General features: G+C 35.6%; 1 protein-coding gene across 1 annotated transcript; it reads right to left on the bottom strand.

The window, feature by feature from the left end:
* Positions 1 to 657: 657 nt before the first annotated feature.
* Positions 658 to 16,535, bottom strand: LOC129269235 (uncharacterized). The gene is made up of 6 exons (XM_054906707.2): positions 15,808 to 16,535; positions 8,252 to 8,536; positions 7,212 to 7,442; positions 5,595 to 5,645; positions 1,802 to 3,736; positions 658 to 1,194 (listed from the first exon to the last, which is right to left on the bottom strand). The coding sequence occupies exons 1-5, from the start codon at positions 15,917 to 15,919 to the stop codon at positions 3,720 to 3,722; spliced, it is 696 nt and encodes a 231-aa protein (XP_054762682.2). The 5' UTR covers positions 15,920 to 16,535; the 3' UTR covers positions 658 to 1,194; positions 1,802 to 3,719.
* Between the last annotated feature and the right edge of the window lie 118 nt (positions 16,536 to 16,653).

Genomic DNA, 16,653 nt, shown 5'->3' with positions numbered 1-16,653 from the left:
ATATATCTGAGGTGGAAAAACAGGGTTAGAGAAAGGATGGGGGAAACGATGGAGAACTAGAATATTGTCATTTAAACGCGCGCAGCGCGGAAGCAAAATTCATATATAAATTTAGAGCAAGAGTGAAGGAGTTTCTCTTTTGAGAAAAAAAAAAAACACAAAGGAACCTTTCCTCCCTTCGCTTTTCCTTTTCTCCTCTCTTTTTCCCCTTCTTTTTTTTTTTCTTTTTGGGGACGTTTTTTTTTGGGGGGCGACCGCCCCCCCCCTGGCTACGCGCCTGCCCCTTAATTGTAGCATATTTTAGCAACGTTCAGAATCTGTTGAAAATGCCCGTCAAATCACGATGGACAGATTAGAGGTTATTGTCGAAAGTTGGTGGACCTGGACAGCATATCGTCTTAAGATTCGGACCGGACCCCCCCCCCCCGCCCCCCCCCCCCCAGAAATGTAAATAATTATGTCGTTTGTCAAGAGTCCACTGAGAAAGACACTGCTGTTTTGATTCACCGATTTTCGACAATGGTTGCTTTGTTATGAAAATCTTGTAATAAACAGATTCTCTGTGTTATAGGAAGCGTCTGCAAAGTGATTGCTAAAATGCCCTAATTAATAAGAAAACAAAGCGCAAACATAAACACGCCAATAACAGATAGGGTCTATAATTGACAAATAGTATTTACTACATGAAGTGCATTCATTACCCACACATGGTTGTATAAGGCACACTTATTACATAATTACTTTACATTATCCTAAAAATATATTTCATTTTCAACATTACTTTTGGCTTGCATGTAGTTTTGTTGAGCGAGACGCACACAACGTAATGCTTTACAATATACCTAAAAATCAAACAAATTACTATTATGGATATCATCATAATAATTATGCACTAACTCCTAATAAAAACAACATCAATTATTATTTCTACATTTGATCTACATCATTACTGACAATGATTTACTTAATTGGACTAAATTTAACGTTTTTAACGATACACCATCTACATTAAGTTAAAATCCATAATTATCCGAGATCGACTTTCTTTCTTCAAGTAACTAATTTTGTTCAAGCTGTGCTTTAATCACTGTTGTCAATCACCAACGTCATAAACGGTATACAAACCAATTAATGAAATAGGCATGAATAATTACGATTATAATAAACCATCTTTTAGTTTTCATACTAGCAGAGCTATTTATTTAAAGGGATGGTCCGGGCTGAAAACATTTATATCTAAATAAATAGAGTAAAATTCACAGAGCAAAATGCTAAAAATTTCATCAAAATCGGGTAACAAATAACAAAGTTATTGAATTTTGAATTTTATCAATATTTTGTGAAAACAGTTACATGCACATCGTCATGAATATTCATTAGGTGGGCCGATGATGTCACATCCCCACTTTCCTTTTTCTTATGTTATTACATGAAATCATAAATGTTTCATTTTTTCATACATGTGTAAATGATGTGTTTCCATTATGATGAAATAAGTTGCGGCAATAAATAACTAATGCACTTAATCAGTTGTCAATCCAATTGTTTTAGTTCTTGGTAGAAATTTTTTGAATAAACCTAATTTCATATAATAAAACACAAAAGAACAAGTGGGGATATGACATCATCAGCCCACCTAATGAATATTCATAAAGACATGCCTAGAACTGTTTCACTGGAATTTGCAAATCTTAAAATTCAATAACTTTGTTATCTATCATCCGAGTTTTATCAAATTTTCAGCATTTTGCTTTGTGAATTTTACACTATTTGTTGAGATATAAATTTCTCCAGCCTGGACCATCTCTTGAAGAACTCTATATTAAAGTAGACGGAGAGACGAACAGACTTTTAATCACGGTAATTAAAGTAACCCCGATTTGTTCTTCGAAATAATATTTGCACTGTATTGCACATGGTTTATTATCCATCTGGTGTATTCATATAAGTTCAACATATCAAGTTCTTCCGATAAAACCTCTGCAGCATCTAACATCAATACATCTAATGGCCTAGAAATGCTATATCTTTATTTATATGATTTCAAAAACATATGAATATCAATTAAAATTTCGGATAGGACGTTATATGGAGGCCCCGTGTAGAGGAGTCACCACCTTTGCACGTTAAGAACCCACTGCACTATTCGTATAAGAGTAGGGGGAAACCCCGGTGTAGTGGTCCACCTGCATTCCCCCAATCAGTTATATCGGGAGGAGAGACCTGCGGGTCATAGTGATTCAGTTCGCTTTTCGCCTCCCAGGCACAGGTGACGCCAAACAAAATAATAAATAATAATTAAAATAATTAAAAAAATAAATAATAATAACGCAGTTCTTGTAGAGCGCATATCACATCATGTCATAACGTCTCTCTGCGCTTACAAAGGACTTGGATATTATTACCCTGAAAAAACCCCTGACATTCTGATGCTAGCTATAACTGGGCCTCAACAAAATTTACTTTGAAAACGTATTACAACAGCAGAAATATTAATAGTGTCATAATGATGTTGGTATCCTACATTCAATGTAAAATTAAGAATTTAAATAAAAACATGGCTATATAAACTGGTTGCATTTGTAAGAATCTACTTTTCCGATAAAAATTGAGTACTTCCGAATACGAACATTATACCTTAAAACCAGTATTTCACATAAATAGGGTTGGTCTATCAGTTTACCTAGCTGGTTTGTCAAATGCAGATGATAATTGAAAATACAGATTCATATCTTCGACGATATCAAAACACAATAAACGCAACTGACACTTTTTCAAAATCAAAATATGTATTTTATATCATAGGATACCACTGCTACCGACATGACCGATTCGAGAATCAGTTCAAATACATGCACAATTATTCTTACTTCCTTTTTAAACCTCCCTCCCTCAGTCAAATATGGTCGTGTCTTCATCATTTATAGAATCACCAGTTAATACATGCCGCTTAATGCATGAATTGGGTTTTCAGAATAAGTTGCAATCAACGTGAAACATTTACTTGTCATGATCTGGTCTTATCTAACGTAAATAACCTTCCAATTTATAAAATATCATGATCGTCCTGTAATAAAAACGAACAAAAGACATATCATAATTCCGATATTGTAAGATGTCACATATTCGTCAAAGAGAAAGAGCGACAATGCAGATAGCGATGAAGATGATGAACAGATATTAAGCCACTGAACGTGATTTTTTTCTTTCTTACTGATGACGAAGTTGATGGTGACTTAACAACATCATGGAAGTCTTTCAAATCACACCTGTCATACACTCCGTCAATCAACGAGAAGTTTCCCCTGGTGCGATGAAGTCAAAACCAATCACGATCGGAAGAAGCTCGAAGAATGAACATAAGTCATTGAAAAGTCTGAAAAATCGCAAAGATATCCAGATGCATCCCTTCCTCCATGTACATACCAATATTCAATAAAATATCTAAAGCTGATATTAGCACGTGATCATTTAAACATGATAGATAAGAGGCATAATGTTCTAGTCGTCTCTTTCATCGAGAAGCGGTGGACAAAACTTAAATGGAGAGTTTTCAATTTCAAAAAGTTTTTTGCTCAGAAAGCTCGCGTATTCCGGCACACACGTAATATAAAAACCACATATCCATAGGACAGGTACGAGGCACGTGATAAGATGACGTCATCAGTGCCAACTTTGGCAAGTTCGTTCGAAACTCTGGTTTCCTTCGATTGAGCAGTTTATTTCTTCTTTTTTCCTGCATGGGTGAGATGTAAAGTAAAAAAAAATGAACCATTATAATGGCGACAATAACAAAATGTTTTTAGGATAACACCGAGCCGACAAAAGAAAAATAATGAATCGTTTAGACAGAAATGAAAATGATCAATCCAGGTCGAGATAGATCTGTGAATGGATAGATGGATAGGAATTTGAAAATGAAGTTTTTTTTCTGAAAAAAAATGCTATATCATATGGAAGTCATTGTTTAATATCAAAATCAATAGTTCATTTCATTGATTTCATTCGACGATTTATTCATTTACTCATTCTCTCTCCCTTTCTTTTGTTCGTTCCTTCTTTCGTTTTGTATTCAGAATTCTTTTTCTTCATCACTCTTCAAAGACATTCACACTGTTAGAAAGTTTATACTTAAAACAAAAAAATCCTGCAGCAGAGTCTCTAGAACACCTGAAATCTTTATACTGAACTGTGTAGTCTTACATGCATTTGTGTAAAATTACAGAAAATTTGTATTTGGTGTATGTAACTTTACAAATTTATTGTAATACAACCTTTTCTCTTTTTTTTAAACAGATCTGTTCTTTAAAAGTGTAGAAAATCTTTCAGAATAATATGGTTATTTCATTTTGTTAAATCGGTTATTTAATTGTTCTTCTGTAATAGCTTTTTTTTTCTAACAGTGCATATCTAGCTTTACACAATTATTATTTGACTGATAGATTGAGATCTGATGAGTAAATACTGGGAATAGAGTTGTTAATATTCATCTTATGGCAGGCAATATAAATTTAGGTATGTTATTACCCCCGCAACCGAGATATGAAAGACATCAACATACACTGAAACCAGATTCTTATACTGAGAATGCGTGAAAAAATTAAGGATATGCATGGAATTTAATAATTACGATCAGTGAAAATGGTGAACAATACCTAAAAATGATAATGATATACATCATGATAAATATGATTTATGTGGGAAAAAATTACTGTTTTAAAATTCCTTTTGAATAAGACTTCCCTCTCTCTTTTTCTCTTAGCCCTTGGATCAAATACTATATTCTTGCTAGTGGTCTTTAAATTGACTGAACTTTCAACAGGCAGAATATTTTACCACTATATTCGGGTGTTCTATGAAAAGTGGAACGATGGATTTTAATGTATTTTGACTCCAAGAAATTTGATTGTTTTTAACAACGTTGGTTCCTCTACTTAATAGGAACATCTTAACATATCTATTACTTCACTAAATTAAATGATTTTCTAGCATTATTCTCTTGTTGGATTTTTTTTGTACAAAAAAAACAATTGGAATTCAAATTATAATTAAGAAATACACCATTTTGCTTTTGGAATTTCCGATTTTGAAAAAAAGGTCAACCACAGAAACTCGAAATGAACCATGTCATGAAAAAAATGAATAATGAGATTTACGCCCATAACCGAGTAACTATGATAGTTTATTATTGTCCATGGAGGGGTACCAGTATAAAATGTATATCAGACAATTAGCAGTGATACGCTTACCTTTTTTAACAATCTATAGGCAAGGAAAATTGAAACAAAATCAAATTAGGTGAGACTTATTTCAAATTATATCTTGCACAGTTTGAAGGGGGTTCGTAACCCATTATTAGGGCTAATCTGTTTATGTTGACTATCATGTATCATATCGGATGGAATTGCATTGTAAAACTGCACAAAATAATGAAACACCCATTTTTCAAAGTGTAATTTTAATATGACTAAAGGGCCTTTCTGAAATATTCTCTTGCAAACATCACTGCTGACTATTTGTCCTTAGTGTTGTCAATAAGTGCATGTAGCTCCATGGAATATTCATGATATTAAACACTTTGTCACCTTTCTTACCTTTTCCTTTCTTTTTGCCTTTCTTTTTCTTTTTCGTCCCCCAGACACATGCTATGAAGAAACAAGAAAAATACGATATCAAATTCATTAATGTTATATAACGTTTGGAACAAGAGATAGCTTGTGTGAAGACAGAAAAATCAAAGAAACAGATCAACAAAATTTTGAGATAAATCAGACAAATAATGAGAAAGTTATGAGCATTTGAATATTGCGATCACTAATGCTATGGAGATCCTCAAATTGGCAATGCGACAAAGATGTGTAAATGTCACTTTACTTTACTTTACATTACATTACATTTACATTACTTTAGTATATATTTCACTTAAATTGCCTCTTTTATCACATCTATCCGTAGATTATGTGTTCTTTCTATAGGAGGGCATGTAATACAGATTTTTAAAGAATACATCAACGATAAAGAGTTTGTATCACCATAAGAAAAAGCAAAAAGAGACATTTTGAGGGTATTTTATAGTCCATCAAATGGAAAGTTGTTCACATGTGACATCACACATCCTTGTCACATTGCCAATGGGTGGATCTCCATAGCATTAGTGATTGCAATATTCAAATGTTCATAACTTTCTCATTATTTGTCCGAATTTTCTCAAACTTTCTTTGTTCTTATTCTTTGATTTTTATGTTTCGACACAAGCCTACTTGTTCCAAAGGTTTCATTCCCCTTTAATGTTATATAGAAATGAAATAGTGTTACTGCATTGTGATTCTCCTGTTGATATTATCTGGTCATGTTGATTTTCTCACGCTTATCAAGACAATCATTATGGAAATCCATATTTTATTGTTTGAAATAGACATGAAATGAAATAATCCGAAAATTTGCTTTGCCCAATTATTGATCGTGGGCCCGGCAGCCGCTGTGCAGCGCCAGATCGACGAGGATCTATCCCATTCCTTCATTGTTAAACGCCAAACAGGGTAGCAGCAACTCCCATCTTTTAACGTATTTTTTGGTTTAACCCAAAATTAAGGATATTGCGTCCCCGAAAAAAATTAAAAAGCAAAAAAAAAAAAAAGGTCTTCACTTTCAAAAGGGAGGCACACTTCTGTTTAAACGGCATTTTTACATTTCAAATTTAAATTTTGCTTCTCAAAGGGGGGGGGGGGCACGGGCTGGCTATGCCCCCCCCCCCCGGATCCGCCAGTGATCTATTTCAAAATTAATCTAAACCGGTTGGCTCACTTTTCATATTATCTATTTCAACATTAATCTACTTTTTTATATAAAATAAACTTATCATTTAGAAAAGGAGATTTAGTTTAGGGATAAACAAGGATTCCAAAAAGATATGCAGCCAAATAAGACTTTAATGCTGACCCACATAAATTCAACGGAAATGTTGTGTTTACGTTTCCTTATCAAATTTCTTCAAATTTCTTTAAATTCTTTAAATCCTCCAGGATGGAGGGGGGGGGGCAAAATGACGATATATTAAAAAAAAACGCCATTCTACAAACAGATACATTTAACAAAAGATGCTACCAGTATCTCAAATGTTGACTTCCAGCGTCCCAAAGGTAATTTTTCGTCTCAATAAGAATTATAAAAAAGTAAAGATCATAACACAATCATTAATTCATCAGACCTACCTATTGTATTTTTCATTGAACAGTAGTCTAGGGCATCAAGTAATCTCTTCTCCGTAGCCGCAACCCCAGATGTTTCTTCCCATATGAGGAGACTGTATAATGCTTGCTCCCGTACCTTCGCGTACTTGTTCTCAATCTTCGTGATAAAGCCGGCTGTCCCCAACTCTAGCGCCACCCTCTTCCAATGGTGTCCGAGTCTCTTGGCGATTGGATCAAGAGAGTTAATGAGTTCTACATATAAAAGGAAGAGAATTCACTTTGTATGTTACTCCTGTCTACATCAACTCCACCAATTTCAAGATTTCAACTGTATCAAAAATTAACACATGGATGGCAGGTAAGATTTGTCACCCCCCCCCCCCCCCCCCGCCCCGTCCCGAACTTGCTTGTAACGTCAGTCATTACAATGACCCTATCCCCAACTTAGCTCTAGCTCTTACAGCAGGCGATTGGGGAATATGGAAATAATCCCCCCCCCCCCCCCATCGACAAGGACAATGCCAGATCCATCCCTTCTTGTATGCAGGTTCATTCTATATATTGCATTATATTATAATACGGCAAATGTTAGACAGACATGTACAGGGTTATCTCTATGCATGGCTGCAGCCAGGGTAGGTAGGGAAAAGTGAAAACCTATTCACTTTTTGCTAAAAATCTTATTAAATTACAATAAGACAAAATGCATTGTATCATTAATTTTCACTACTAAAATGACAAATGTTTCGCGGCGTACCCCCACCCCCCCCCCAAAAAAAAAAAAGACACAAGGCCTGCATGCAGCCCTCTTTGCCTCGAAATTATTGTTGACACGGAGCCCTTCCGCCTCCCCCCCCCTCCAGGTTTGCTTCCGAAGCGCCAATGGGGATGATTCCACATTGTAATGAAAGTGAAGAAGTATTATTTTGTCTAATATCATTTTCAGTATAAGAGTAAGAAGCACTTTCTTCTTAGCTCCCATTATCATCACTTTTTCTTGCAACATCACTCGGTACCTTCCAACGCCCCTCCTCCTTCTTTTTTTCCATCAAGAAACTTACTTGAGAAGTGTTTTTGCTCTAGGAGGTCCGCCAGGAGACTGAATCCTTGTTGCCGAATCCCTTCGACGTACACCTCGAACTCCCTCACCCCTCTGGTTCCAAGCTCAGCTAAGATTTGTCTATTCGTCTCAGGGTTATCCCCCTTCCCCATCCGCCTGATAAAACGAGCTTTATCGCCGTCAATGACAACCTTCTCAAGGAGATGTCTAATCATGTCATAAGCCATCACGGTGTTGGCAAGAGGATTGGTGTACATGACAAGTATCTGACGACATTCTTGGACCGCTGTTTGGAGAAAAAAAGTCGATAAGTTACTTAGATATTATCTAATGACATTTCAACACAAGCTTTAAAACAAAGTAGAATCATATAAATAAACGAAATGAAAATCATATTACAATTTAAGAAACCTCGAATACAAACTGGACAGTAAAGATTCCAAATCGGACAAAAATACATCCTTTATTAGTTATCTGGAAAAAAACATATTACATTTTCAATCTTGTGAATCAGACCTGAATTACAATCTATGTTTTGATGTGATATTCAATTGCCAATATTTTACACAAATCATAATTGTACGAAACTAAATACAAAAGACCTTGCAGGTATACATGTACATGTACATAGTTATTCATCCCTTGAGCATGTTGAGTAGGCCTAATATAGAATAGAAGATTTATCGAATGTGGGAGGTGTGCCGCGGCAATGACGTCTATAATTAGATATATGCAGGATATATTAAATTGATAAATGAAACGAAATTAAAATTTCAAATAACATAATAAAAATAAGAAGCAAAGGGTCCCTTGTAAACAAAAGTCGTGATAAATGTCTTTAACGGGGGCTGGCTGTGAGGACAGGCTTTAGAGCGGTTCCGACTTCATGCAACCGCATTTATCGTCAGCAAAACATACTAGTTTATACTAGATTTAATTCCCCAACACAAGTTCTTTTATGTTACCTTGAAAAGACTCATCAATATCCTTTTTTTCTTTTCGATAGCCCTCTGAACAAACCCTTTCAACGATCGCTAATAATTTGCTCCGCATATCAGTCGCTTTATTCTCCTTTTTGACATTTTTGCTTTTAGTTTTGGCGGCCTTTTTCTCACGTTTTCCCATTTTTTAGACACATTTATAAAAGGTGATGTCGTGACAGCAATCACTTTAATATTATAAATACAGTTTGTACGTGATTGCTCACATGTTGCTAGTAGTAACAGGGGAGAAGGTTCGGCATGCAGGCGTAGGCCTGGCTGGTGCGGGCAGTTTTGCGCAATTTATTTGGCGCGCTTTGTTACGTCAACCCGGTATGTCAATAAAAAGAGAATTATGACGTCATATTTCAATTTCTCCTTTTTTACGCTCTTTTTTTGTGTAGTACAGTTTTTCTTATTTTTTTAAAATAAATATAGTCGACTTTTGACGGCACTTTATCTAATTACACAGTTATTCATTTTTCTTAATATTACCGTACTTTTTCGGGGGTGGCTGGCTCGCAAATGTTTACCATATCGCAAATTTGTATTGTTTTTCTCTTGTATTTTGTAAGTCATTATGCTAATTCTATTCTGTACGATACTGTTTCTTAATATTGCATAATTTGTATAATTAGTTCAAGACTCATTTATGAATTATTTTTTTAATTAAGTGTTTCATTGTGAATTATAATATTGCATGAATTTGATTATTGAGAAAAACGATAAAAACATTTTTTGTTAGTATCAGCCCCCTTATCCCACGAAATGTTTGGCTTCATAAGCACACGCACATCCCTTTAAAATACAGTACATAGACCTACACCAATTATTATCACACGTAAAATGTTGGGCAACATACTGTCCACTGTGTTGGGCAATGTATGTTGGTAAAAAATATATATTCTGGGTAATCATTATCCAATTGAGCAAAATTATTACCATATCATTAGTTTTTATTACCCAAATTGGACAGATTTTAAACCAATAGTTGTGTGGACAGTTTGTTGCCCAGTGATGGTTAAAAATTTGGCTTTTGTTGTCCAACCTTTTTAAGAGTGCGTTTCAGTATAACATCCTGCAAATAACACAATCTAACATTTACCTATTTACTTATATCTAATTTATCGTCAGGCTGATGTCACAGAAAGCACCACGAAGCATCTCTAGAATGACAGAATGATAGTCACATATGCCATGTATGCCTTTTATCATATTCCAAAAATGTTTTACCACTACATTTGGTACAATCATTCGTCGGCCCTGTAGGCTATACTTTTTGTCTGTGCATATAAAGGATGGCCCTTTCATAGAGGAATAACATGTATTGATCGTGAAGCCTTGTATATGTTATTGAAAGACATTGCAACGAAAATGGGGGCACGCATCGATTGATTTAACAAATATGGTGATTTGTTGCTGGCCAATGGCAAAATGCCCCCTTCCCCCAATTACAATGCAGAATCGTTTCAGACGTTTTGTCCTTTTTTAACTCAATGGTATTACAATGCACCCGATACAAAAGTGGCTTTTCGAGTTTTAGTTAAAAATAGAAGATGGGTGGGTGTATTTGCATAATTGCGATGAAATAAAAGTTGAAAGACATTGCAACGAAAAGGTAGCCCTCTCAATTTGTGAGTTATTAATGCCAATTGGTCATTGATGTCAGCCGAGTCCAGGTGTTTCCTAAACCCCCAGTGGTGATGTAAATACATTATACATCAATAGAAAATCAGTCGAGATTTTAATTGAACAATGTGAGCAGCAAATTTGAAAAAGTATAGGAAGAGTCTTATCGGTTAATAATCATGATAATTGACATCCAAATAGACCCAATCAGATTTCGATACATTTGCTTTTTTTTTGCAATTAAATATACTCTCCTTCCGCCTCCCATACATGTACATGCGAGGTAGGATCTATTGGATCTTTTAAGCATCTTAAGGTTTATCAAAGACGTTCAAATACTTTCCTCTCATTCAATAGATGGTAATCGGACCTAAAGCTCGATTAAAACTATTTTGAGGAATTATATACTTCGCTAAATCTTTTACATCCCCCTTGACATATTTTTTTTCTCCAGAAAATCGCATTAGAAGAAAATGGGCAAACACAAGAGTAAGACTATAGGAATATAAATAAGTTTGACGCGTTTTCGAGTACGTATTTTGACATAGTGCTGATATTACTGATACATCATGAATAGGGTATCAGTAATATCAGCACTATGTCTAAATACGTACTCGAAAACGCGTCAAACTTGTTTATATAAATGTATAAAAATGAGGCTAGAGAGTATAAGAATTCAGTATGTAGAAAAAAGAACTACCCCCCCCCCCCCAGGAGATAGAGCGAGGAAAGAAAGGTAAACATTAACAATTCAAAAGAATTAGAAGCAGGTGGGAGAGTGACAAATATTTCACAACATCAAATCAATGAACGTCAAGACATGCATGAAGTGACATTTTCCAAGTGAAAATTTTACACCAAAAACATGTGAATTAAACACAAAAATGGTAAATCTTTGACACAAATCGTAGCACGGGTAGGTTTTAATGTCACATTTTGCACAAAATGTGTCAACTTCCAAGCCTTTCAACGTTGATTCATGTGAAAGCGTCGTAAGTGCAATGGCTCCGACTATCGCCAAAGAAGGCTGTTGATTCGAATCCTTAGCCATATGACGTTACTTTCTTCGATATGATATTCATCCATACTGAACTACACTGCATGGTCCGTATTCTTAAAGGACAAGTCCACCCCAACAAAAAGTTAATTCGAATAAAAAGATAAAAATCCAACAAGCATAACACTGAAAATTTCATCAAAATCGGATGTAAAATAAGAAAGTTATGACATTTTAAAGTTTCGCTTAATTTCACAAAACAGTTATATTCACATCCTTGTTGGTATGCAAATGAGGAGACTGATGACATCACTCATGCACTCACTATTTCTTTTGTATTTTATTATATGAAATATGAAATATTCTAATTTACTCCCTGTTGTTGTGTGAAACAACGATTAATTCCTCCCTGAACATGTGCAATTAGCATTGTTTAATACTATATGGTTCAATCAAGTTGGTCCTTATTGTCAAATCTGTAAAAAATGAAATATTGTATAATTCAAACAATAAAAAACAAATAAAAAATAGTGAGTGAGGGACATCATCGATTGTCTCATTTGCATGTCACTGAGTTGTGCATATCAATGTTTTGTGAAAATAAGCGAAACTTTAAAATGTCACAACTTTCTTATTTTACATCCGATTTTGATTAAATTTTCAGCATAATGCTTGTTTGATTTTTCTCTACTTATTCAAATCAACATTATTCTGGGGTGGACTTGACCTTTAAGTCCTCTTAACTTACACCATGACCTAAATATGCTAGATTTATTGGAAGTCGAGAAATTTGCCAATAGCATTTTTTGTTTTTTGTATTACTGTATCCTTTCCTCATGTTTTAATGGTGGAGTGAAAAGAAAATCAGTTATTATTCACAAACAATCCTAAATTGGGCACAAAATGTACTGATAAACTTAAATCTCCACTGTTAAACGATCAGTGTCACAATTAGCTATCCATTCTACTCCTAACTCCCTGGTTAAACCAGGGAAACCACAACTTTAGATCAGAGTTTAATTTGAACCCCGAGTTTACCATGTAACATAATAATAGCAATGGATACCCGCTAGGAATTATTCATCAAATACACAGAAAATTAGGTTATTTAACATTGACACAAGAACGATATGATTATTGATATACGTAATTTTTATTTTTACAAGTTAGACGAAACGGGAAGGGGGGTGGTAAGGGCCGGGGGAATTTCCCCCTTCTCTGCAGTCATCCCAATGATGGCAGAGCGATGTTTGTTTCTCATTTGAATTAATTGTGTGAAGTTCAATGTGTTTTTTTTTCTAGAAGCATTGCATCGCGTTGGTAGTCTTGTTGAAGATCCTATAGATAGTCTTTTATTATTAATGTGAATGCGTGACTGATGGTTGGTGTGGTATAGGACTTGAAATGTGTTTTATCTATACGACTCAAAGCAAATGCGGAAGTGGGGAGCACGGGGAGTTTCCATGGAAACTGAAGACATTAATAAATACCATAGTGTGAGGATAGTGTGAGCATGGACCCTACTATGGTATGAGAATGAATGTTGTTTTCCAGGAAGACGACAGAATAGCATATTTGCTTTCTGTTTAAGACCTAACTTGAAAATATGTTCAAACGAAATGCGAATTTTCAGATTCTCTAAGTAGTACACCTGAACGTACCACGACAACCATTGTATAAATCCTTATAGACTGTCTGCAATTTGGTATATGAGTAATCACGTAATTAATTCTCGTGAGGAAAAACATAGTCTGTTATCTTGTGTTGTTTTATGTTATTTTATCTCTCTTTGTAATAAAGAAATAATACAATAAAAAAGGTATATCACCGTGATCATCAGGAGCATTCCAAAGTCGAGTTTCAATTAAGTAGAATAGTACTAATCAAGAAATCGCATGGTAATGATATATTTGTTCATTGTCAATGACGACTCTAAACAAATAACCAAGTTGACTTTGATTTGCGGATGTCACCGTATCTCAAATACCCTAAATTTACATGTAGGTCCGTTTTATTTCCCGCTAGATTTGAGCAGTTTCGTTGTGCATAGCAACCCTGATTAAGAATGAATGTTATCGAATTTTATGATATGTTAAACTGACTACTCACGTACATGAGTGATAATTGAAAACTGATGTATTTGCCTCTGATAATCAAAATATTTAAAGGCAATATACCACAATCAATGAATCGCGTTAGCCCTGAACTGTCCCTGTATGATTTCGAAATTGTATTATCATAACTCATAACTCCACTCTTAGCGTTTATGCACAATTCGAAACAAACATAAATCAATGAGTCAAAGGAATTATACCAAAAAAATGTAGTCCACTTTCACACGTCTTCGTGTATATTACGTTTCCAACGTAGATTACGATACCAAAAAATGTTTAGTAAAATTTATAGGATTACGCACATGAGCAGACGGACATCTATAGAGGACAGAACCCCCCCCCCCCCACACACACCTTCCCACCCCAAGATAAAATTATACCCTTCATGATATAGGTCTACATACGAGCTTTGATTAAACATGATTCCGTGGCGCGGTAAATCATGTTTCATTTTGAAGCATATAACGAGGCGTCACGCCAACATGGATGACTTCGTTGTTTTATAATTCATTGTTCAACTTCATCCATTAACGTTATGGTGCATATAAAGAGGTATACGATGAATGCACTTTATTGTCCCAATCGTTCTGCTGGTGACAATAGGAGTTGGATTTCATCAGTCACCGAGTGATTGGACAATGCGTAAAAAGTGGCACCTATGACAGAAAACAACGGTTATACAAACAAAGGGCGATAAATAACATAATACATATAGGAACTCGAGCAAGTTATCGAGATACTTAACGCGGGTTGGGGACATCAGCCACAAAACAGACAGTGATATTAGAGTGAAGGCAATTGGACATAAAGTAGAACAGTTTCTCAGACATCCACGCTAAAGATGATGAGGACATGGAAGATTACAATGATGTTAAAAATAAAGTTATTTCTGATGTTATAAAAATAATGATAAAAGATATGAGAATGATGGCAGCAATTAAGGGCGTGAAAATGATGGATTGGATATACTCTAGATTTTAATGACGATGATGATGATGATAATGATGGTGATGATGATGATGATGATGACGATGATGATCATGATGATGGTGGTGGCGGTGATGATGATGATGATGGTGGTAATGATGACGACGACGATGAAGATGATGATGACAATTCTGTACGCCAGTGACGGCGTTGGTATTGTGATGGTGAGTTGGTGGTGCGGACGGCGGTGGGTTAAATGTAGTCTGCTGGACAAACCCTTCGCTCGAGTTAAGGGTCTGAATGTGCAGCCTAATACTGTACTGAAGGCTCGTATTGGCACAACAAGTCTTGTATGTGCTAGTCTTTGCGTGGAGGCACACTTGTTGACCAAAGTTCCAATGAGGGTATGTGCCTGCAGACGAGGTTAAATGGGGGTTATCAACATCATAACGAAGATGGTGTGATCATGATCGGCGATTCATCATCATCAGACACATGCCCCAATAATGATACTGTTAGCTATTTGATACCGGGATCTGACTAAAGTTATAATAATAATAATGTCAGTGGGGTGGATGAAATAAGGGGAAAGGTGAGAGGGGTGCAAAAGTAATTGTGTTAAAATTAATGACGAGTTAATAAAGTAATAGTCATTGTAACAATAACTTTCGACCACTTGCAGTTATCAAAATACGTGATGAGAAGTACGAATACATTCTTGTGGTTGTGGTTACTGACATTGGTAATAGATCAATTATGACCCAGCAATTGACCTTGAGCCTAAAGAATGATCCACAAACCCGATGAAAAACGTACTGAAAGCTCTTCCACATTTCATTTTCATGTGTATATTTAGAATAACTATATGATGTTTTTAAACATATTTTCATCAGCACTGTGTTATACTTACAAGGACTAATATTATCTTGGTTCGGTGTCGGAGTTGTCCCTTCCTTTTTCTTCTCCTTGGCCTTTCCATCGTCACCCTTCTTCGTTTTGGATTTGTTTTTTGCGACCGGCATAATGTTAATGAAGTCCTTGTCTAGAGTTACTCTCCAATTAAGTCGCCTCGATGTGTTACATCATAAATACTTTACAAAGGCTCATAGTCGTGATTATTATCGGCATCACCTGAACATAATTTTCACCGTCATCACTGCAACAGGATAATGTAATGTCTTCAAAGAAGATATTGGACCAGCACCGAATCGAATGAGAAACCGCAGTGTGCCCTTTACCGGTATAATCCAATAATGCAACCTATTTGAACGAAGGTGTTATTACTCCCTGATATAATATAACGTCAACCGGTATTCTGCAACTTCAAAGCAGGGATCACAAATGGACCCAGTATATACTGTTTTCTTCCAAGGTAGCACACATACAACAATCCTGACAAATGTTCCGCAAACTTGTCACAACTTCACACAATCACCTAATATTTAATCAGGAGTCGGTGGTATGTACCCGTGGTATACCGGCAAAACAGAACACCCACAACACTGCAAACAAGTTTACATGTGCGAGTGAGCTGATAAATCTTCGCAAGAGTGTATACCAGTAGTGTGTATAGCTAGCCTCGGTTTGGTCCCCTAGATACCAGACGCTTTGCGAACTTTTATTTACATGGCAGAAAATCAATAGTCAGAGGAGGGTCAGCCAAACCCCCGTTGACCTTACGCACACGCATTCGAAAATCCTCATACGGTCACGGAAATGCATACGGTACGTGCAGCACGCACGGAAGAACAATGCG

The sequence above is a fragment of the Lytechinus pictus genome, chromosome 10 (assembly GCF_037042905.1).
Source record: "Lytechinus pictus isolate F3 Inbred chromosome 10, Lp3.0, whole genome shotgun sequence".
NCBI classification, from domain to species: Eukaryota; Metazoa; Echinodermata; class Echinoidea; order Temnopleuroida; family Toxopneustidae; genus Lytechinus; species Lytechinus pictus.
Note: the sequence above shows the minus strand (reverse complement) of the source record. Positions and strands in the feature narration are given on the sequence as shown.